The sequence below is a fragment of the Zerene cesonia genome, unplaced genomic scaffold, assembly GCF_012273895.1.
Source record: "Zerene cesonia ecotype Mississippi unplaced genomic scaffold, Zerene_cesonia_1.1 Zces_u001, whole genome shotgun sequence".
Lineage (NCBI taxonomy): Eukaryota > Metazoa > Arthropoda > Insecta > Lepidoptera > Pieridae > Zerene > Zerene cesonia.
This window is the reverse complement of record NW_024045131.1, coordinates 1738174-1760723: the sequence shown is the minus strand read 5'-3', so window position 1 is coordinate 1760723 and position 22550 is coordinate 1738174. Positions and strand designations below refer to the sequence as shown.

Sequence of the window (22550 nt, the reverse complement as noted above, 5' to 3'; positions counted from 1 at the left end):
AGTAATAAATGTTATTTGCAGTTAACAATTTTCTTTTTTCTTTATTACAATATTTATGGCAAGACTAGGTATTTAGTACTAGACCTTCGTCCGCTGGCTTCGCCTGGATATCAAGATGCCTGTTTTATCCCATGGGTGCATTTTACCGGGATAAAGCCCTATCACACAAGTCAGCTGATACCCTGTATGTATACCAAATTTTTTCAAAATCCGTTCAGTAATGTCAGCGTGATTGACGGACAAACATCCAGACAAACAAAATTTCACATTTATAATATTAGCGTGATAAATGTGAAGTGTGATAAAATATTTACAAGTAGCTTTTGACCGCGGCTTCGCACGAGTTAAATTCGGAGTAGTTTAATAGATGTTATTATACTTAAAGCTTTCTTTGGAATCTATTAAATTCTCAATCAAAATCTGTTGTGTAGTTTTAAAGCTAAGCATACAAACATACATAGGTATCGACGCGGGAACGCGGCTTTTTTTTTTTAGGATACTGTAAATGAGTAGGCTTAAAGTATACAGAATTTATGTATTAACTTTATAATATTAATTATTATGTACTAGCTGTACCCCGCGACGTCACTCGCGTAATACCCGAGATAAAAGAAGCCTTTACGCGTATCTAGGCTATAATCTATGTCTGTAACTCGTGAAAGAGTAACCAACCAACCATACATCCATACTAACAAACGTTCGCGTTAAAAACGTACACAAATTCAAAATCAAAATCAAATTCAAATTCAAATCCGCTCACCAGGTTTATCCGAACAGTCCAACATTGGCTGCAATATGCGACGTCTGGCGTTTATGAACCAATTGTTCACCTGCAACAGGGTGAGCCGAGTCTGCGCGGCCAGCGTTCTCTTTTCCTCCTCCGTTGGATACGGGTGCTGGAATGGGATGGCGATATGTTGCGTGAGTTGCACGTGTATATTGATAGAAAGAGATGGCATTGTTTACGAATAACAGATATATATGATAGAAAGAGATGGCAACGTTTATGAATAATAGATAGATATGATAGAAAGAGATGGTATGGTTTATGAATAATAGATAGATATGATAGAAAGAGATGGCATGGTTTATGAATAATAGATAGATATGATAGAAAGAGATGGCATTGTTTACGAATAACAGATATATATGATAGAAAGAGATGGCAACGTTTATGAATAATAGATAGATATGATAGAAAGAGATGGCATTGTTTATGAATAATAGATAGATATGATAGAAAGAGATGGCATTGTTTACGAATAATAGATGGATATGATAGAAAGAGATAGATAGGCATTGTTTATGTGGGTATCGCTTCGATAGTGAAGCGTTTATTGTGAAAGTGGTTTTTACACGCTTATGTTAGCGTCATCTGTATGTTTGTATGCAACTGACACCTTTAGAAACGATTTTAAACGACTTTAAGCGGACAGATTTAATTCAAACTTTGTACACTTAACAAGGATCTATGATGATATTATTAATTCATGAGCTTCTTCAGTTTCAAGTAAGAATGAAATAATTTCATTACGTAAAGGAATTCTGTCGGTACAATTCTAATAAATCTGTCATTAAAGCATGTTTTTTTATAAGTTTATTTATTCTATGAAATGAAATGTTCTGTTCCTACATAAAAAAGAAATTATAAAAAAAAGCTTACTATAGTGAGTCGGTTTATCTTAAATCACTAGCTTGTCTATATTAAATCACTAGCTGCGCCCCGCGGTTTCACCCGCGTATGTCCGTATCCCGTAGGAACATCGAGATAACAAAAAAGTTGTCTATATGTTATTCCAGTTGTCCAGCTGTCTATGTACCAAATTTCATTGCAATCGGTTCAGTAGTTTTTGCGTGAAAGAGCAACAAACACACACACACACACACACACACACACACACACATCCTTACAAACTTTCGCATTTATAATATTAGAAGGAAGAAGGAAGCCAACATCGCCAAAGTAAATTAAATTATTTCCTTAGATACATACAATTCTATCATCAAAAGACAACATTCTTTTAGGTTATTTAAAGTACATTTTACAATTTATCCCTTATTATTAATACTAGCTGTGACCCGCGGTTGAAACCGCGTAAGTTCGTATCCCGTAGGAATATCGGTATAAAAAGTGCCTATGTGTTATTTCAGTTGTCCAGCTATCTACGAAGCAAAATAGTGTTATTATTCACCAATAGATGTCAGGAAAAAAAAAAACACAAATAAAACACGAATATGACATTTTCTAAAAAAAATTCCTAGCTAGATCGATTTATCGCCCCCGAAACCCCCTGTATACTAAATTTCATGAAAATCGTTGGAGCCGATTCCGAGATTCCAATTATATATATATATATACGAGAATTGCTCGTTTAAAGGTATAAGAATCTATCACGTTCACTCACCACCAGATGCTGGAACAGCCAGGCTCTCATCACCTGCGTGGCGTGTCTGGGGAGAACTCCCCTCTTCCCACCCTCCTCGCCCTCCTCCTCGGGCGGTGGGGATCCGCTGACGGAGGAACAGGAGTTGTTGGAGTTTGCACCTGGAATGACAACGCTTCTGTTGTATAAAATATTTTACTATTTCAGGTGAATATGCCGAGAGCAAAAAACAATCTCAGCCTACCAAGAAAGAAAAAACATTTAATTTTTAGTTTTATAGCATTGAAATGCTTTATAAAAGAATAGAAAAAATTTGATCACGAGGCAAGATTCGAAACTTTTCTATTCTTTCAAAATGTCTCAAAGAAAAAACATCCAACTTCGACTTCGTTCAACTGAGCAACTTCCACCGTTTTTAAAGTAGGTTAATTATAAAGAAAAAAGCAGCGGTGTGTCAGTGGTGATGATGTCAGACCTAAAATCGGATAAATCGAAGGTTCGAGACGACAGACGAGCGTGTATGAAATAAATTTTTTTTTTTTCAATAGATTTACGTATGGCAATACCATCACCACTGGTGATGATGAATTGTAATAGAATAGAATCCCTTATTGAGAAATTTTGAAAGAATAGAAAAAAAACCATTAAAGATGGATGGAGGATTCGAACGCACAGACACATAAAATCGAAAGAGTAGAAGAAATTCGATTACTGTGGCGGGATAACGTGTGGCCGAGAGGCTAGGCGTTGCTACGGTTAGGCAAGAAACGCAGGTTCGAATCCCGGCCCGTGATTGAATTTTTTCTTATCTTTCAAAATTTCTCATTTACAAAGCCTTTCTTCAATGCTATAAAACTAAAAATTAAAAAAAACACAAGATCCCTCATTTTCTAACGCATATAACATTCGGTTCACAGTACAGTACAGTCTCTTGTGTCATTGAGTAAAGAGCAAAGAAGAGAGAAGAGACAAAAGAAAGAAACAATGAGAAGCTAAAAACCGACTCACCAGTGAACGAGTCGTTGGAAAGCAGACCAGCACCGATCTGACTTATTGGCGTCGAACCTTGCACCACGAGGGACGCTGCAAATGTTAATAATTCGTATTATTCTCATATCAATGCAAAGAAATGGCATTGGCATGGCATAAATAATGAAAATATATATATATATATATATATATATATATATATATATATATATATATATATATATATATATATTATCTACTAGCTGCGCCCCGCGGTTTCACCCGCGTGAGTCCGTATCCCGTAGGAACAGCGGGATAAAAAGTTGCCTATATGTTATTCCGGTTGTCCAGCTGTCTGCGTGCCAAATTTCATTGCAACCGATTTAGTAGTTTTTGCGTGAAAAAGTAACAAATGCACACGCATCCTTACAAACTTTCGCATTTATAATATTAGTAGGATTAGTAGGATAGTAGGAAAGGATAGTAGGAAGTAGGATTAGTAGGATATAATCAAACTTGTGCCTATATTGTATGTATACTAGACGCTCGTCCCGGCTCCGCTCGGATATCAAGATTCCTGTTATATCAAGAGAACATTTAATTACGATAAAAATCCTATCACCCAAGTCAGCTCATACCCTGTCTGTATACCAAATTTCATCAAAATCCGTTCAGTAGTTTCAGCGTGATTTACGTACAAACATCCAAACAAACAAACCTTCACATTTTGTAATATTAGTGTGAAATGAAAACACACATAGAAACAATTACATATATCAAGGATATGGTACAATCCGAGGCCTTATCACTATGATAAATAATAATTTATTGATTATACTGTTAATCTCTACTTATAAACATGCGACAATAACACTATCTGTATCTTCCGACGGCCTAAACGACTAAATCGATTTGGATGAAATTTATTATAAAGAGAGCTTTGAGAACCGAGGTAGGGTACAGATTAGTTTTTACCCCGGAAATTCCAAGGGAACGGAATCTTATAAGGGCGAAAACTGGATATTTTTCTCTTAGACTAGACGGGCGAAGCCGAGAGCGGATTTTTTTTTTGTTTCTTTTTTTTAATAAACACGCTTGTGCATTCACATCTTAATATATATAAATCTCGTGTCACAATGTTTGTCCTCAATGGACTCCTAAACCACTTAACCGATTTTAATAAAATTCGCACACCATGTGCAGTTCGATCCAACTTGAGAGATAGGATAGTATAAATAATTTTAATTACGATATGACAACCCGGGCGGAGCCGGGGCGTGCAGCTAGTAGTATATATATAATAACAGGCAGCATTATATATAACTGTATGTATGTATGTATGGACATGTATACTCACGCGGCTCCCTGTGTGGGGGGTAGGGCAGCTCGGTGTGCGGGTACACGGGGTACACGGGCGCGGGGAGGGGGGCCGCGGGGGGGGACTGCAACACGCATACACCAATAATTAATTAATAATAATCATATGAGGCATAATCTCTTATAGATCCGACATGTTGTAATAAAAAAAAAAACATTGCTTAGTAACTATAGCAGTTAGTTTGTAAATTGTCTTGTTTGTTTGTTGACGAAATTTTCTCATCGTAATATGTAAATAAGAACGGAACATTTAAATTCCATTCATTTAATTTGTAGTTCATAAATAGTTACGTAAATCATCCACAGCGCCATCTAGTTATAAAAATTGTAAAATAATAATCTAATATATAAATAGAGTTAACTTATACTCGCGTTTCCTTTATCCCTTTCTATCTTTTCTATCCCTTTGCACCTTCCTTAACTTTCCCAGCCCATTCCTTTTTTTTCATAGTCAGTTTTTTTGCTTATTCCATTACTTCATGAAAGTCAGCGCATACGCAGAGGCACTACCTCTGCTCTGTTCACGGACGGTGGTGATCGCTTACCATCAGGCAAACCACTAGCCGAATTGCCCGCTATGGCATAAAAATATATATTGGCGGAGACCCCAAATCTCATCTACGTCGCAATATATATGACCGCGATGGACTCCTAAACTACTCGACTGTTTTTAATCAAATTTGCACATCATGCGCAGTTCAATCCAATCAAAAGATAGGATAATTTATAATTTTTCAATAACGATTATTTCTTTTTTATTCATCTATAGTCTGCAATGGAGCTGGTGGGTCGCCTGATGGTAAGCGCTACCACCGCCCGTGGACATGTGGGGAGGCGTAAGGTCAATTGCAGACCTTACGCCTCTACAAAAGGATTGCCGACTTTACAGTTGGAAGGGATGAAGAAAGGATTGACAACAGGAATAAATAAAAAAACTGGCGAGGGGTAAGGAAAAGGATATGGGCCTCCAGCTCCCCCACTCACCGTATTTTACACAATAGTTATGTTATGTCAGTTATAATAATAGCATGCTATTATTTCACGCCGGTGTTCTGTGGGGGTGTGGTGCTTCCAATTTCTATTTCATCTATAATTATTTGTGTTTTTTTACCTGATACTGCGGCGAATTGGACGTGCTGGAGTGATCGTCCATCGGGCCCGATAGGTTATTATTGCTCTCCACACCGCCTGAAAATTGTAGATTATATTTAACACTTCACTAAAATCATACAGAAGAAACCCTTAGTCAAACAGAATAAGGCACAAAATGAGAAGCAGTGGTGGCTTAGTGGTGAGGACCTCGGACTTACAATCGATTGGTCTAAGAATATATTAATAAAATAAACAAAAAAACAGCACATGTAATTTTCAAATGAGGAAGAGGAAACCCTCAAAGAGGTTTTTTAACTTATCAGAGGAGTTCTAAGTATATGTAACCACACACCCGGGCAGTGTTTAAATTTGTTTAAGTCGGGGGTTCGAGACCAGGCGGGCGTGCAGAAAACAAAATGATTTTTCAATTTATCTGCACATGTGGATAACATCACCACTGCTCGAAACGGTGAAGAAAAACATCGTGAGGCAACCGGCATGTCCGAGATTCTAAAGTTCGACGACATGTGACATCTGCCAACCGGCACTTGGCCAGCGTGCTGGATTATTGCCTGAACTCTCATAGCAGGCCTGTGTCCCAGCAGTGGGGACATGTAAGAGCTAATGATGGTGACACAACATGATCCTTATTATTTACTGACGTCCTCAAAAAACGAAATTTCTTATTAGACTGTTTTTTTTCCGTTTGTTTTGTTACAAGATAACTCAGTGGGATTTCAACCGATGGACGTGACTCTTTTTGTGTCATAGAAAATTGTTGTTTTTAGTTTCTGGAGTGGAATCTACCCCCGGGGAGGTTACCTTTTTAGTCGCAAAGAATATCATAACGTTATTTTAAATACAAAAAGAAAAAGTATGCGATCCAACTAATAATAGGATCGACTTAGCGCCATTGTGACATCACACCCGTGCCCCTTTTTCGTGGAAAAGTATGTAACTAACAATCACCTGCGGTATAGTCCGTCCGTAGTAGGTTCTCGCTCTGCATCTTGGTTTTCAGACACGCAATGTATCTCCCACAGAAGTCCCGACATAGCTCCTGCACCTTCTCCAATTCCAGAAGATGGATCCTTAACACCTGGAAAGAGAAGATTAGAAGTTAAATGGACTAATAATTAGAATTAATAAAGAGAAATTTAGAATTAAATGTGGTGCGGTTTTCGAGTGCCATGTGTGAGTGAATCGGTTAGTGAATGAGTTAGTGAATCAATCAATCAATCAATCAATCAATCAATCAATCAATCAATCATCAATGCTTTAATTACCGAGAGAATCAGTTAGGTAACGAGTTAATGAACAAGTGACTTAATAATTGAGTGAGTGAATGAGTCGGCGCGTGAGTGTGTGAATGAATGCGTTAGGAAAATAGTGATTGCGTTAGCTCTTGAGCGTGACATGACGAGTTCCACACTACCTGTATGCTCTTAATCATCAGCCCGTCGATCTCCGGGTCGTCCACGAGGAACGGCCGTCTGTCTCGCCGCTGATGCTGCACGAACGCCTGCAGGTCGGCGCCGAAGGCGTCGGCGGCTGGCGGCTCCGCGCCGGCCGTGGCCTGCTCGCACCTCTCCAAGAGCAATGCGAGTAGTGGGAACAGTGGGTGTCTGGAATGATCGATGGCATATCTACATTGACGTACAATAAACGTGATATTATGGTCACGCTCAGAAATTGTCCGCGGGAAAACTCTGCCTGCCCGTGTGTGAGGCAGATGTTTCCAATGAGCGACAATTTCATAAAGTGACAATTTCAATGAATTTTAAAGACAACTGCTTATCGAATTTATTCACACAAAAAATATAATATTTTTTCTATAAAATCTACTGTGATTTGTTATCTTATCATTTAGAAATTACATAATATTAATTGATTCATTATTTCATTAATTATATTCATCACATTCAAAATCGGTTAGAAAAAGCATTACCTCTGTTTAACATTTTTTTTTGCCGACTCTTATAAAGGTAGTTTATATAATATATACACGTTTTTCCCAATAAAAACCAGTTGCAACTAAATGCCTCTGTTACCCAGATCTACCTTCTAACGAGGGGAAAAACGCATTAAAACCTAAATAAGATTTTAGTTAGGTCCAATGTCATACGATCACAAAACAAAATGAAATATAGCCTATGGCACACAGTGAAGATGAAGCAGATTTTCAAATCGGTCCAGCAATTCCGGAGCTTAGTTAATACAAACAACAAACATACAATCAAATCTTTCCTCTTAATATAGATTAGAACTCATAGCGAGCAAAAATGTTCATTTCGCAGCAAAACGCAGTAAAAACATTTTAGTTAAAATGAGGGTAAACCTAAGATGGATTTAAATTGTTTTTCTGTCGTCATTAGATACTATTTACATAAGAAACCAACTTTTAGAAATTTTATCGACTATTTATTAAGAGCGAATGTGTTTGAAAACATTTGCTCGATTCCATTTTCTTTTTACCATGTCAACTAGGCGGACTTATCGTTTATAAGCGATCTCTGGCAGGCAACCTGTAAATGAACCAACTAACTCACTTGTAGACAGCTCGCTTGTCGGCCTCGAACTGGGCCTGCTCAGCGTCGTTGGCCGGCGCCCCGCCCCCCTGCATCCCGGTCACGCTATCCACGCCACCGCATCTGCGGGTAGACGGAGAAAACAATTAATTTCTTTCTACCATATGGTAGGGGAGCCCTAGTGAGGATTTTGGGAGTTACTCGAGCGCGTCGGATTAATACAATGGAAGATATTTCACCTATTCCTAAGTACCTCCAGAAGATACGAGATAATATTGGTAGGTTCGCTCACAGGAACCGCAGGAAATGAAAAACTATCGATAACTCTCTAAGGTTACACTCAAATGTACGTTGTTTTTTAATCCAAAAAAAAGTACATACAGACGAAAATAGAAACTCCCCCTTTTCGTTTATGGAAGTCGATTGAAAAAGATAGAAATTCTAAATCTCAATCGACTGTTCTACTGTTTTCTTTTAATTTGTTCTCTCACTCTATAATCTCGCAGGTTTTCAGCAGCTTGACGTGATTCTCTTTATGTTTGACTAGCTGTGCCCCACGAATTTACCTTCGTAGTACCTATTATATATATAAATATATAAATTGACTATCTGACAGTGAAATAATTTTTCAAATCTTTCCTGAGATTAGCGCCTCAAACCAAACAAACAAACAAACAAACTCTTTAGCTTTCTAATATTAGTACACATAGAGCACTGTTATCATTTGGTCCCATTCTAGAATCTGGAGTGGAACCTCCCCCCCTCCCCAGGGAGGTCGGTGACCCTTTTCGTAGAAAAGAATAATATAACGTTATTTTAAATACAAAAAATATTAGTATGCGATCCAACTAATAATGGGATCAACCTATCGCCATTGTGACGTCATAGCTGTTAAAAATATGTTTAAATAAATAGCTCGTCTGTTGATAATATATAACATAGTTATAAAATTACCGCTTTCTACTAAAAAACGTATACACGTTACATCTTCGAAATTTTTTTTTTTACAATTTTCGTCTGTTTGTTTGTTAATCAAACACAATTAATTGTAACCAAGCGCAAAACCTAGATACCCTATTACAAATGTTTTTATAACATCCGTCTGCCGCACTAACACTGGGAAAAAACTCCCCTCTAACTAGAATACAGTCAAGAATTTAATCAAATATGTAAATCTCTTCGCGATGTTGACATCAACAGTGGCTTTACTTATAAATTCCGAAACAAAATTGACAACGTTTCCTCTAGTACCTTCATTTACAGTTAAAAAATTAGCATTATTAAACAATAACACTAACACTAACGTAAGTCCGTATCCCGTAAGAATATATCGATATTATAAAAAGTGCCTATGTGTAATTTCAGTTGTCCAGCTATCTACAAAGCAAATTTCATTGCAATCGGTTCAGTAGTTTTTGCGTGAAAGAGTAACAGACGCACACATACATATGCATCCATCCTCACAAACTTTCGCATTTATAGTATGATTATTCGCCAATAATATGTCAGGAAGAGTCGCTAAGTTTAAGTCGATAAAACACGAATATGACATTTTCTAAAAAAAGATTCCTAGCTAGATCGATTTATCGCCCCCGAAATCCCCTATATACTAAATTTCATGAATATCGTTGGAGCCGATTCCGAGAGAGAGAGAGAGAGATATATATATATATATATATATATATATATATATATATATATACAAGAATTACTCGTTTAAAGGTATAAGATATATAACTTCCTTCTTATTGATAGGTAAAGAAGAAAGTTATATAAAAAAAAAATCAAAATTATTATTTTGTATTCGATGCAAATTGGTGTATTTCAAACTGTTATAATCTAACTAGCTGCACGCCCCGGATACGCCCGGGTAGGCTTTTATAGTAATTGAAGTAATATAAACTATCCTATCTCTTAAGTTGGATGAAATTGCACAGTGCAAATCCTACTATCCCACTAGTCCTACTATCCTACTAATATTATAAATGCGAAAGTTTGTAAGGATGTGTGTGTGTTTGCGGCTCTTTCACGTAAAAAACTACTGAATCGATTGCAATGAAATTTGGTACGTAGACAGCTGGACAACTGGAATAATATATAGGCAACTTTTTATCCCGATATTCGTACGGGATACGGTCTTAATATTAACTAATTTAATACCCGTACTCGCGGGCCACCCGGATAAAGAGGAGCACATACGCTAATCCAGACTATAATCTATCTCTGTACCGAATTACATACAAATCCGATCAGCCGTTTTTGCGTAAAAGAGTAACAAATACAAATTTTTAACATCTTTCGCGTTTATAAAATTTGTAGCAGATGAATAAACAAATATTGAATAATTTCTAAGGCACAGCAGAAATATCTAAAAGGCGATCAAGTAATCCGCTCAGAAAAGTATATAATGAAGTTATTATAAGACGCCACGAAACAAAACAAATCCGTCTTTAAAAATAGGGTAACTGCAGGGGTATCTTATACCCATTTAGTGGCAACACTTGCGATGAATGTTGCCCTGCGTTTTTAATATGCCTTTTTATTGTCTGTGCAGGCTGCAGTGTTGCTATCTTGAATTGTGGGAAAGTATGCGAATGATATACGTATATTAGAGCCACAATCCACTTATACAATAATGTAAAAACCTAAGAAATAAAGATTTATTTATTATTATTTATTATTATATTACATTGGCAACTAAGTCGTAGAAACATGTTTGGGATTTTCTTGTGTTTGATTTTACGCGAGTATTATACATTAAGAAATTAGAAACTTTTTGACGGATTAAAAACTTTTTAGCGACTCACACAGTCTCCCCGTGACCACGCTCGCTGTAAAGTGTTCGAAACGTCGGGTTAAAAATATAATGAATTCATCGCGTTTAAAATCCGTTAAAAAGTTTTTTAATTTCTACATGTCTAGGAGATGCTTTTAAAGTTGTCTTATGTGCCCCGACTTCTACCGTGGTACATATAATTATAGACATCGCGTAAGCTGGGTTTAACCTATCACTACCTAACAAATTTTTACAATACATGTAGTGGTTCCTTAGATTGGCACGTTCAATCAAACAAACTTCAGCTTTTTATTTATTTAGCCTCACCAATAGTAAAAATACACAATTATTTTATAATGCACTAGATTATGCACGCGGCTTCGCACGTGTTAAATTCCTCTTGAATCACTCTATTAAAATGAACCTCATCAATCGTGTGCATCACCGTTGTGTAGTTTTAAAGATCTAAGCATACACTACATACATACATACATATATATATACAGACTCGAGAAGCGACTTTGCTTTATTCTTATTATTTTTTATTATTTGATAATTATTAGCTTAAAATATATAAATTATGTGTCACGTCGTTGGTCCGCGATGGACTCCCTAAACTGCTAAACCGATTTTAATCAAACTAGGTGCGGCCTGTGGTTTCACCCGTTTAAATAAATAAATTTAAATATATCCAAAAACTAGTTGTTGCCCGTAGCTTCGCCCGCGCGGTCCTAATAAATTTTCATGGTACAAACTTTCATTCCCTATTTTATCCTCTTTGGGGTAGAATTTATCAAAATCCTTACTTAGCGGATGCCTACGTAATTACATCTATCTGCATGCCAAATTTCTGCCCAATCCGAATGAAAAATGAAAAATGATTATTTTCTACAAAAAAAAAAAGGTCACCCAACTCGAAATTTTATCTAACATATACCTATCTTATACCTTTAAACGAGCAATTCTTGTATATATATATATATATATATATATATAATTGGAATCTCGGAATCGGCTCGAACGATTTTCATGAAATTTAGTATATAGTGGGTTTCGGGGGCGATAAATCGATCTAGCTAGGATTTTTTTTTAGGAAATGTCATATTCGTGTTTTATCGACTTAAACTTACTTTTTTAACAAATAGGAGGCGTTTGAGTAGTCCCAATTTATTATGACTCTTCCTGACATCTATTGGCGAATAATAATACTATAAATGCGAAAGTTTGTGAGGATGGATGCATATGTATGTGTGCGTCTGTTACTCTTTCACGCAAAAACTACTGAACCGATTGCAATGAAATTTGCTTCGTAGATAGCTGGACAACTGAAATAACACATAGGCACTTTTATACCGATATTCCTACGGGATACGGACTTACGCGGTTTCGACCGCGGGTCACAGCTAGTATATCCATATTATATGTCTATCTGTCAGCGAGTCATCTTTGAGTTTTATATATTTAGATAATGCTTAATCGATAGAATTCTTATGAAATTATCGAAAACTAGCTGCGCCCCGCGGTTTCACCCGCATCGAAACTCGAGAGCGGCTCGACCAGGTTTAATAGTGTTTGTTAGGACACGGATATTTCTTATGAAAAAAAAAATTGTACCACGGGTCAAACCGGGCGGACCACTAGTCAAAGATACATCTACAATTTGTTTGTATGGTTTTTTTATGCTCTTTATCGAGGAAACCTAGAACAGATTTGGCAAATGCAGATAACATTTAGATTATGACCTAAAATAGCCTAAAATAGCCATACCCAGTGTCTATCTTAAACTTATTCTACGCGACCGAAGCCGCGTTCTGCTAGTAGTAAAACTAAAACTATAATGTTATGCAGTTAGAATATTTTTAAACATTTAACCGAAACGAACAACTTCTAATATTAAAAAAAAGTAGGTCAATATAAAAATATAACATTCCATTTTATTAATTCAAACACCCACATAACGGCAATATGCTTATTATTAGCAACACCTCACTCAAAAGCGTATAATTAAATTTCGTATTTTTTTGTGTCAGGCAACCCATCACTTTCTTGCCTGCGGCAACCAGATCGAGTGTACGGTGTTGCTGTATTATTATTAATGCAACTTTCGTAAGGTGTAGAAAAATAACCAACCATCGTTGTACATCGATTTTGTTAGTTGTACATTCGTTTATCCTACTAATCCTACTAATATTATATATGCGAAAGTCTGTAAGGATGTGTGTGTGTTTGTTGCTCTTTCACGCTTAAACTACTGAACCGATTGCAATGAAATTTGGTACATAGATAGATGAAAAACGGAAAAAACATATAGGCAACATTTTATCCCGATATTCCTACGGTATACGGAAGTACGCGGGTGAAAACGCGGGGCGCAACTATTATTATATATATTAAACCTGCATTACTCATACTATAGTTAGATGTTGCTAAAAAAAATAGAAAACAGTCAACGAAGGAAAACTTAATCGAAACGTGTTCATCCGTTCATCGTTATTTGCACTGCCGCATAAACACACACACGAAGATATATACATGTCTATTATGTAAAAAAAGTAATCGAAACAATTAAAATATGTAGCTATAGATTTCACACCATAAATCCTAAATATGCACAGATTAAAACAAATTGCTTAGTGTTAGAAGATAAGTATAATTATATCTGTGATTACACACTATTACCATGAAGTTTGAAATATCAGTTTACTATTAATACACCTGCTTATTAATTATTGCGAAGACCATGTCCAAATCACATTTAACAGAATATTTATTAAATATTTTACAATCACATATGAAGATGTAGTATATGTAGTAGTTACCTACCTAAATCTTATGAATGGCAACTCCCGATCCTACTAAATCATATCTGTCATCAAAAGAAAATAATAAAATCTATGATCATAACAGAATCAAATGACAGTTCTTTTTTTTTTTAACAGACACAAAATGTCTTTTCAACGGCTGTCAAGTTTTCAGCCAGCATCGTTGCGTATCATTGTAAATATTCAAAATTCGAACGCCGCGCCGGTTCGAACGCGGCCAGCATTCAAATGGCTAACTTATCTACGCGCGCTTACTCTAGTGTGGAAAGAACGTACTATCGATAATATTATGACTTATTCGATAATATTTTATATACCATAAATGTTTAACTTCTTTCCGCGTACAGTGAAGCTTGGATTGATTTGCCAGCTACGGTGTTCCCGAAAAATTACAACATTGGGGCCTTCAAGAAAAGAGCGTATATGTCACTGAAAGGCCGGCAAAGCACCTGTAACACCTCTAGTGTTACAAGTGTTTATGGGCGGTGGTTACCACTTAACATCGGGTGGCCCATCTGCTCCTTTGCTTGCTCTGCCATAAAAAAGAAAAAAAAAAGATGTAAGCATGAATGGATGATTGTAACTCTTTCACGCAAAAATCTGGATCTGGTCTGGATTAGCACATAGTCTACTTTGCATCACGCGAGTGACGTCATGCATTAAGGCTAGTATTTTATATTATCACCGACATAGCGTGACACAGCTTACATATTTATCCAAAAATATATATGGATATGTCATGGATAGTCTATGAATGGATTAGTTTAGGTTAGGTTGACCGCACTATAGTGGCTCGACGGAACATAGGAGTTTTAACCGGTAGGAATTCAACATAACCGACGGGTCCTTCCCCGGAGGCTGTGGGGTAATCTATGCAAGATTTCCCCACTCAAAAAAAAGGTTAGGTTATGTTGAATATAAATCGTTAATAATTGGTTCTCTTACAAAGTCACTCTCACCACCATCAACAAATTATAAACATTTGAATATTTATAGTTTAGAAAAAGCTACTAAAACTATTTTTAACATTCTTTCACACGTCTGTCTAGTCCTACTATCCTACTAATATTAAATGCGAAATTTTATAAGAATAATTATATGATGGTTCTATATGGAGTCTATATGAAATTCGGTACAGTGATAGGTAATAATCTGGATAAGCACATAAGTACTACGCGAGTGATGCCGCGGTATCCGTATGTATCGGTTCTATTATAATTTCTCAATGACAGATTTCCGTTTCCGGTTTCAAGGATCCGATCCCATGTTTCTGTGTGAAAGAGTCACAAATATATATCCATGCACTCTTAAGATTTATTCATTTGTTATCATGCTTATATTATATAACCTGTATGTTTGTATATAATTTCATGAGTTTGTTCAATTTTCCTGATTAGGAACGCCAGGAATAAATATTTTCCATAAGTATACTCTGTATAAGAGCAAGCGAGACAATTGATTGTAGCATAAAGCGTTTTTTAAACTACATTTATAATATTACTAGATGCGCCGCGTGGTTTCACACGCGTAAGTCCGTATCCCGTAGGAATATCGTAAAAAGTAGCCTATATGTTATTCCAGTTGTCCAGCTGTCTACGTACCAAATTTCATTGCAATCGGTTCAGTAGTTTTTGCGTGAAAGGGCAACAAACACATACACATCCTTACAAACTTTCGCATTTGTAATATTATTAGTAGGATAGGATAAAAGGTTATCATAAAACTCTATTGCAGTAAATAAATAAACTATTACCTACGTATTAGTGTGACGATATTTACCTCCTTATCAAAGTTGTATTTAGTTTACCGCTCGCCTTACTGTTCTACGCGCCTTATCTCTTATCTCATTAAAGTATTTAAAACGTAGAATTATAACGATAAAGCCACTGTACAGTTACCTTTATTCGATTTTTTATCAAAGCGTTGCAATAAATAACTTATGCGTATTAAGTATGTATTAGAATGAAATAAAACCGAAAAACATGAACAAATAAAGCACGTCCCAAGGGCGAATTGGTAGATAACTAATCAAAAACGTCGGGAAGAGGATGTGGGTTCAAACACAACAAATAGATAATTAGGTTTTTCTAGTGATTGAGTATATATACATTATTAGGTATATATACCTACCCAAATAATTTTCACTTGCACTAACTTCAATAACAAACTGTTGATGTAGTTATATCATGTCACTTCTCGTACATTGCTTATTTAACGTACTTACTTGTTACTAGAACACCTAATTCAAACAAATAGACAAAGCCGAACAATCCCATATCATATATGCCAATTTAGTGTAGGCTATACACTAAATTGGTATATATGATACACGATGGACCATCAAATGCCCCAACGAATGCCACAGCATATTCATGAATACACATCGCACAGTCAGCGTCTTCTCACTTCTGTGGCAGCGCACAAAACTATCGACAAAAAAACTATCGACACGCCGCACCCCTACGCTTGGCGCATAGACAAACAGGCATCGACAGAGTATATCTGCAAATTATTGAGCATTCGATGCCGCAGTGAATCGCTAAAATATTAAAGGGAATGGCAAAAATCTTAACCCCGTTTCCATATTTGTTACGTTTCCCTTACAGAGAATACTCTACGTTTGATTTTGTTAGGAAATATGTAAAATGTTGATGGGGGTATTTTATGTCCCGTTGTGGGTTATGGGCAGTAAGATTGCACGTCTGTTTTAAAGGTGGATTGAGATTTAGAATCAAGCTTTTGCCCTCGGCTTCGCATGCGTTCGATTCGGAAAAAGTTTAATGGGTGTTATTTTACATACATAAACCTACCTCTTGAATTTGATACTCTATCGACTAAAAAATAACCCATCAAAATCTGTTCTTAATTTTAAAGATCTAAGCATATAGACCCACACACAGACGGCGAGAGGCGACTTTATTTTATACTATAATAGGTAGTGATAGACATGCGTAATAAACATAAAGCACAAAGAACCTATATCTATAGGTTGCTGCTAGTGAAAAAATATTTTTCAAATCAGTTCAAAAGTTTCGGAGGCAATTCAATGCAAAAAAACAAACAAATCAAATCCTATATAATATTATAGTTTTCATTATTACACATTACACAGACAGCATAAATTAGTGCAGATAAATAATACATAAAATTCAATTTAACGACACCCAAAAAAACCTTAAAATTTATCCACTCGAGCTCATCGCGACGCTAATATACACAAATCCCCCCTTAATTATATAACCTTCCTCTAATTAAAACATTACATCATTTGTCGCTCCGTTTCAAGTGTGCTCAAATTAAAATCTCCCAAAAAGGCGGGAGATAATTGATACAAGAAAAAAAAAAAAAGCAGCAACACCGACGACGCTCCTCCGCCCGGCGCTGTCGCAATTAGTCCAATTTCGAACGCCGGTGATGCCAGAGTGAAAAATTAATTTCCGCGCTAGTGTTCTTGAGAGTTCGTTACATTTGTAAAAGCTCTGGAGGGCACTCGCGTGTAATTTTCCACTTTAATAAGGCTCGCGAATTCGGCACAATCCATTTTTGCGGGAGGCGAAGCAGATGCTCGTTTTTTATGTGAAGTCGAGACATCATCTGGTGAACTTTAAACGCTCGTGTTAATGCAATTTATATCTGGAGAACACTTCGAAATTGTAATTTAAAATTGCCCAACTTGAAATGTTTTTGCTGTGTTTTAAACACTCAGTATTCTACTCTTTACAATTTGTTATATCTTCGTATAAACATTGTCGCTACCTCTTTGCTCCTTAAACAAGTGCATACATAGAAAAAATACCCTCACCAGAACACACTCAAAATCTCCCCACAGAAGAACTTTATCATGAATACCTTACGCACTTGTAGCTAAATTACAAAAAAACAAACAGTTTTGTGTAAGACGGACATTTTTATTATTAACTAGCTGCACCCGGCAAACGCTGTTCTGCCTTACTCTTATCATTTAGGGGGATGAAAAATAGATGTTGGCCGATTCTCATAGATACCGGATAAGCACAAAAAATTTCATCAAAATCGGTCAAGCCGTTTCGGAAGAGTATGGCAACGAAAACTATGACACGAGAATTCTATATATTAGAAGATAGATACAGCGAAACAAAATTTTACCATCTCTAAAAATATCAGAGACAATGTACATATTCTGTTCTATATTTTGAACTATCACGGCTAACGATATATAAAATCTGGTACCTTCACAAGACAGACATACGAACAGAGAAATCTTAATCCCTCATCGTCGTCCAGTCGTTCCTTTGCATACGAAAAAAAAACATAATAACATATTAACCACCCAAAATACAAAAGAACTCTCGATTCACATACCCATAGCTGATGGCTGAATATCGCAGGCCACAAATCAAACGTTTAGTATAAATAGACAATAAAGAGACTTGGCGGGCGCACGTGATCCACATAACTACGAACTTCTGAACGCTAAAATAATACCTAGTATTCATTCACCTTGCAGGTCGTCTGGGCTTTATATATTACTAGCTGCGCCCCGCGGTTTCACCCGTGTAAGTCCGTATCCCGTAGGAATATCGAATAAGTTGCCTATATGATAGGATATATTATTCCAGTTGTCCAGCTGTCTACGTACCAAATACGTACGTTCGAAATGTCGTGTTAATAACATAATGAATAAATCGCGTTAAAAATCCGTTAAAAAGTCTTTAATTTACAAAGCATATACAATTTGATTAATGTTGTTTCACTTTATCGGATAAACGTACTAGCAATTAGATAAAAGTAAGTCGTTAGTCGCGTAGCGGATTGGATTTGATTTGGACTATTTGTTTATCAATTATGTATCCTGAGATGAAACAATTATGTATCCTATAGGCCCATTAATTTACTATCTCATAATCCTATCCTACTAATATTATAAATGCGAAAGTTTTTAAGGATGTGTGTGTGTGTGTTTGTTGCTCTTTCACGCAAAAACTACTGAACCGATTGCAACGAAATTTGGTACGTAGACAGCTGGACAATTGGAATATCATACAGGCATCTTTTTATCCCGACATTCCTACGGGATACGGACTTACGCGGGTGAAACCGCGGGGCGCAGCTAGTAAATAATAAGTGATTGTCTGGATTACAGTATGTATAGCTGCTTGCGAGCTGCTTCCCTCAGCATCTCTCGAGTTAACGGGTTGTTAAGATGTTCCTATATAATGATTGGAGTAGAGAATAATAAAATCAATAAAGTAGTTTTTGACGTTATGTATTTAATACATTACAGTTACTACATAACAGATCTACAGTGAAAACTTAAAAACAAATTAAAAAAAATATTCTAACTTGCTATTATACAGGACACCTATGCGTAAGAAAAACTTGGCGGTCGTAATCAGGAAAGTCCTCTGGAAGAGAGAACCATTAGCTGATCAGATAGATCAATATTTATACGTAACCGAGGATCTATTAGCTACGCACACACTAACCTTTCACCTGGGAGACCACCATGTAACACACATTTGACATTTATACACAACTAGCTCTTGTCCGCGGCTTCAAACGCCTTAATTCGCAGTAGTAAAAGATGTTATTATACGTATAAACCTTCCTCTTAAATCACTCGATATCTATTACAAAAAAAACCCTATGAAAATCCGTTGCGTTGTTTTAAAGATTTAAGCATACATACTATGTATTACTATGCATTTACCATAATTTAATCATCTCAGTGCGCCATTTAATTACTCACAGCCCCACATAAGCCACCCGTAACAACTGAACCTCTGTCAATTAGACATCTGCTGGTTGTCTGTTTATTTGCTTTCATCAAAAACAATTCCACCATTCCGTGAACAATCGTTAATGAAGTTAGGCAACCGGTTTCGTTCGTTAAATGATAACTAATATTAGGTTATTAGGCGCTCTAAGTTATGAGTGTGGCGCGATTTGTTTATAACCACAGGGGTTATACTCGCGTTATATTTCGTCAGTTTTATATTATCTGTAATGCAATGGACTTATAAGCATTTTATTATGTACGAAAAATTTTATGTAATGGATTATATAGACCGTATATGCATTTCATAAAAAAAAAAAATAAACATGTGTATGTTTGTTACTGTTTCACGCAAAAACTAATGAACCGTTTGCAATGAAATTTGGTACGTAGATAGCTGGACAACTGAAATAACAGATAGTAAACAAAACGAACTTAGTCGGGTGAAACCGCATGGCGCAGTTAGTCCTAGAATAAAAAGAAGCCCCTTTGTTTTTGAGTGGTGAAATCTTACATAGATACGCACGGCCTCCGGAGGAAAGGTATCGTGGGTTATGTGTGTGTTTCACGCAAAAACCACTGGACCGATTGGAAGAATTCTTACACCATTAGAAAGCTGCAACTCACTGAATGACATAGGCCATAAATATACCACGTGCGAAGCCGGTGCGAAAAGCGAGTATTATATAAAACGATTACATTACAATTCTCTTCATATGCATAAGCCCTTAGCCCACTACAATTTCAGCCGATTCCAATTCGATTTAAAAAAAAAAAAAAAACGAACACATTCCATTTTTTTTTTTAAACGCTCCAAATTCAAAACTCGAACCGCACAGGCCACACGTACAAAATATTACCATTTAACGGAAGCGTGCTGGCATTTTTAAAACGTGTTAAATCGTGATAATTGAACGTGAATGTTTAACTGTCCATAACGACATGAATAAACAAGCGGTGTTAAATGATTTTTCGGGTGCAATTGTTTTTTTCGTTTTTTTTTTTCACACTGACAACCGGAATTTACAAATCCGAGTGTTTCGTGTTTCGAATATTGTTGCTGGCAACTTGAGAACGTCACTCGAGCGGAAATATTGGTCAACTAGCTGCGCCCCGCGGTTTCACCGGCGTAAGTCTACGTACCAATAGTCCAGTTATCTACGTACCAAATTTCATTGCAATCGTTTCAGTGGATTTTGCGTGAAAGAGTAAAAAAACATACGAATTTTTCAAAACGGACCAATAGTTCCTGAGATTAGCGCGTTCAAACAAATAAATAATTTATATAATATTAGTGTAGATTCATCAAGATCTGTTCACAATTGTAGTCTTACAAAATCGTAGAAACGTAACAGAGAATATATTGTCACTGTCATGAGATTAGAAAGCATTTACTTACTTGTGCGCTCCCACTAAAAATAGAATAGACTACGTTGTGACGTCATTGCTGTCAATTCAAACCAATTAATATAATTTGACCGAGCTAAGCAATGTTTAACTTTTTTTTGTGTCAAAATTTGAAATCAGAAAAAAACGCTATCTATAGATATGCAAAAAGTTTGTACAAGTGAATCGTTTATTTTTCAATTATATTTTATACTAGCTGCCAAATTTCATTGCAATCGGTTCTGTAGTTTTTGCGTGAAAGAGCAACAAACGCGCACACATCCTTGCAAACTTTCGCATTTATAATATTAGTAGGAAGTAGGATAGTAGGATGGATTAGTAGAATTTATTAAGTGCCATAACGTTTTAATACCCTTTCGCTCTTTCGATGTCCGTAGACAAACCGATACCATATTTTAACAAACACAAATAACTCTAACAACTTTTACTACTAGAACACAGATTATCGAAATGTCAAATTACGAAAAACTGTAGATACCTACCTAATAAATATCTTTACATTCGACATCTGTATGCGTGTAAAACGAAAACCCATCTGAATTTACGATAATATTCGTTAAATAATAGAGGAGGTCTGTATTAAGAAACAAATTTTTGTTTCGTCTGCAAACGCGGGGTTCGGACGAGGCGCGGAAAGGGTAATTCTATAAGTGATGTAATGATGCTGTCGATATGTTAAAAAACCGACTTTTTTTTCGTATACCTTTTATATTTTAGGCCCATTTCCTTTTCCTTACCCATCCCAAACCACTCCTTCTTTCCTGCCAGTAACCCTTTCCTTTTCCCTTACCCATTAAAGGCGGGCAGCGCATTCGCAGAGCCACTACCTTTGCGAATGTTCATGGGCGGTGGTGATCGCTTATCATCAGGCGAACCACCAGCTCAGTTGCCCGCTATGACATAAAAAAAAATCCTGAATATAAACCTAAGGAAATACTCCTGAAAAGAGAATACAATACAGCGGTTAGTCGCTATTGGGCTAAAACATTCAATGCACGGATGTGATAAATAAAAATTCCGTTCTCTACTTGAAACTCATAAAGTTGTGTGTTTCGTAACATGAGATAACATATATTTTGTGTGAGTGATGTTGTTTTTATATTTATTTTAAACCAACCGGTTACTCGAGGAAGTTAAAAAGGAATCTAAAAATCAGGAACGTTGTCGTTTTCTGCATCTAAATTAATTTTTACTAAACTTTGTGCTAACAATTTCCGAATACGATGAGCTTGTGAAAATATTTAATAATTAGAATGCAACTAAAAGGACCATCTTACTTAGGTTTTAAAAAAATTATTGCTTGATGGATAACGACTACACCATAACTAGAATCATATATGGGTAAGCAAATTTCTGAACTTGACATTTTAACCGCTGAGTGTAAGTGTGTAAGTGTTTATTGAAATAAATAATTATCTTGATGTCGGAAACATTAAAGAT

At 36.2% G+C, this 22550-nt stretch overlaps 1 protein-coding gene across 1 annotated transcript in view; it reads right to left on the bottom strand.

Moving 5' to 3' along the window:
- Nucleotides 1-22550, bottom strand: part of LOC119838078 (homeobox protein PKNOX2-like) — a 37475-nt gene that overhangs the window by 3466 nt on the left and 11459 nt on the right. Inside the window, exons 2-9 of the mRNA XM_038363888.1 lie at nucleotides 8372-8473; nucleotides 7258-7447; nucleotides 6792-6921; nucleotides 5842-5918; nucleotides 4711-4795; nucleotides 3393-3467; nucleotides 2406-2545; nucleotides 761-896 (exon numbers count right to left, since the gene is read on the bottom strand). Of these exons, the coding sequence (XP_038219816.1) occupies nucleotides 761-896; nucleotides 2406-2545; nucleotides 3393-3467; nucleotides 4711-4795; nucleotides 5842-5918; nucleotides 6792-6921; nucleotides 7258-7447; nucleotides 8372-8445 (907 nt within the window). The 5' untranslated portion in view covers nucleotides 8446-8473. The remainder of the gene's footprint in view (nucleotides 1-760; nucleotides 897-2405; nucleotides 2546-3392; nucleotides 3468-4710; nucleotides 4796-5841; nucleotides 5919-6791; nucleotides 6922-7257; nucleotides 7448-8371; nucleotides 8474-22550) is intronic.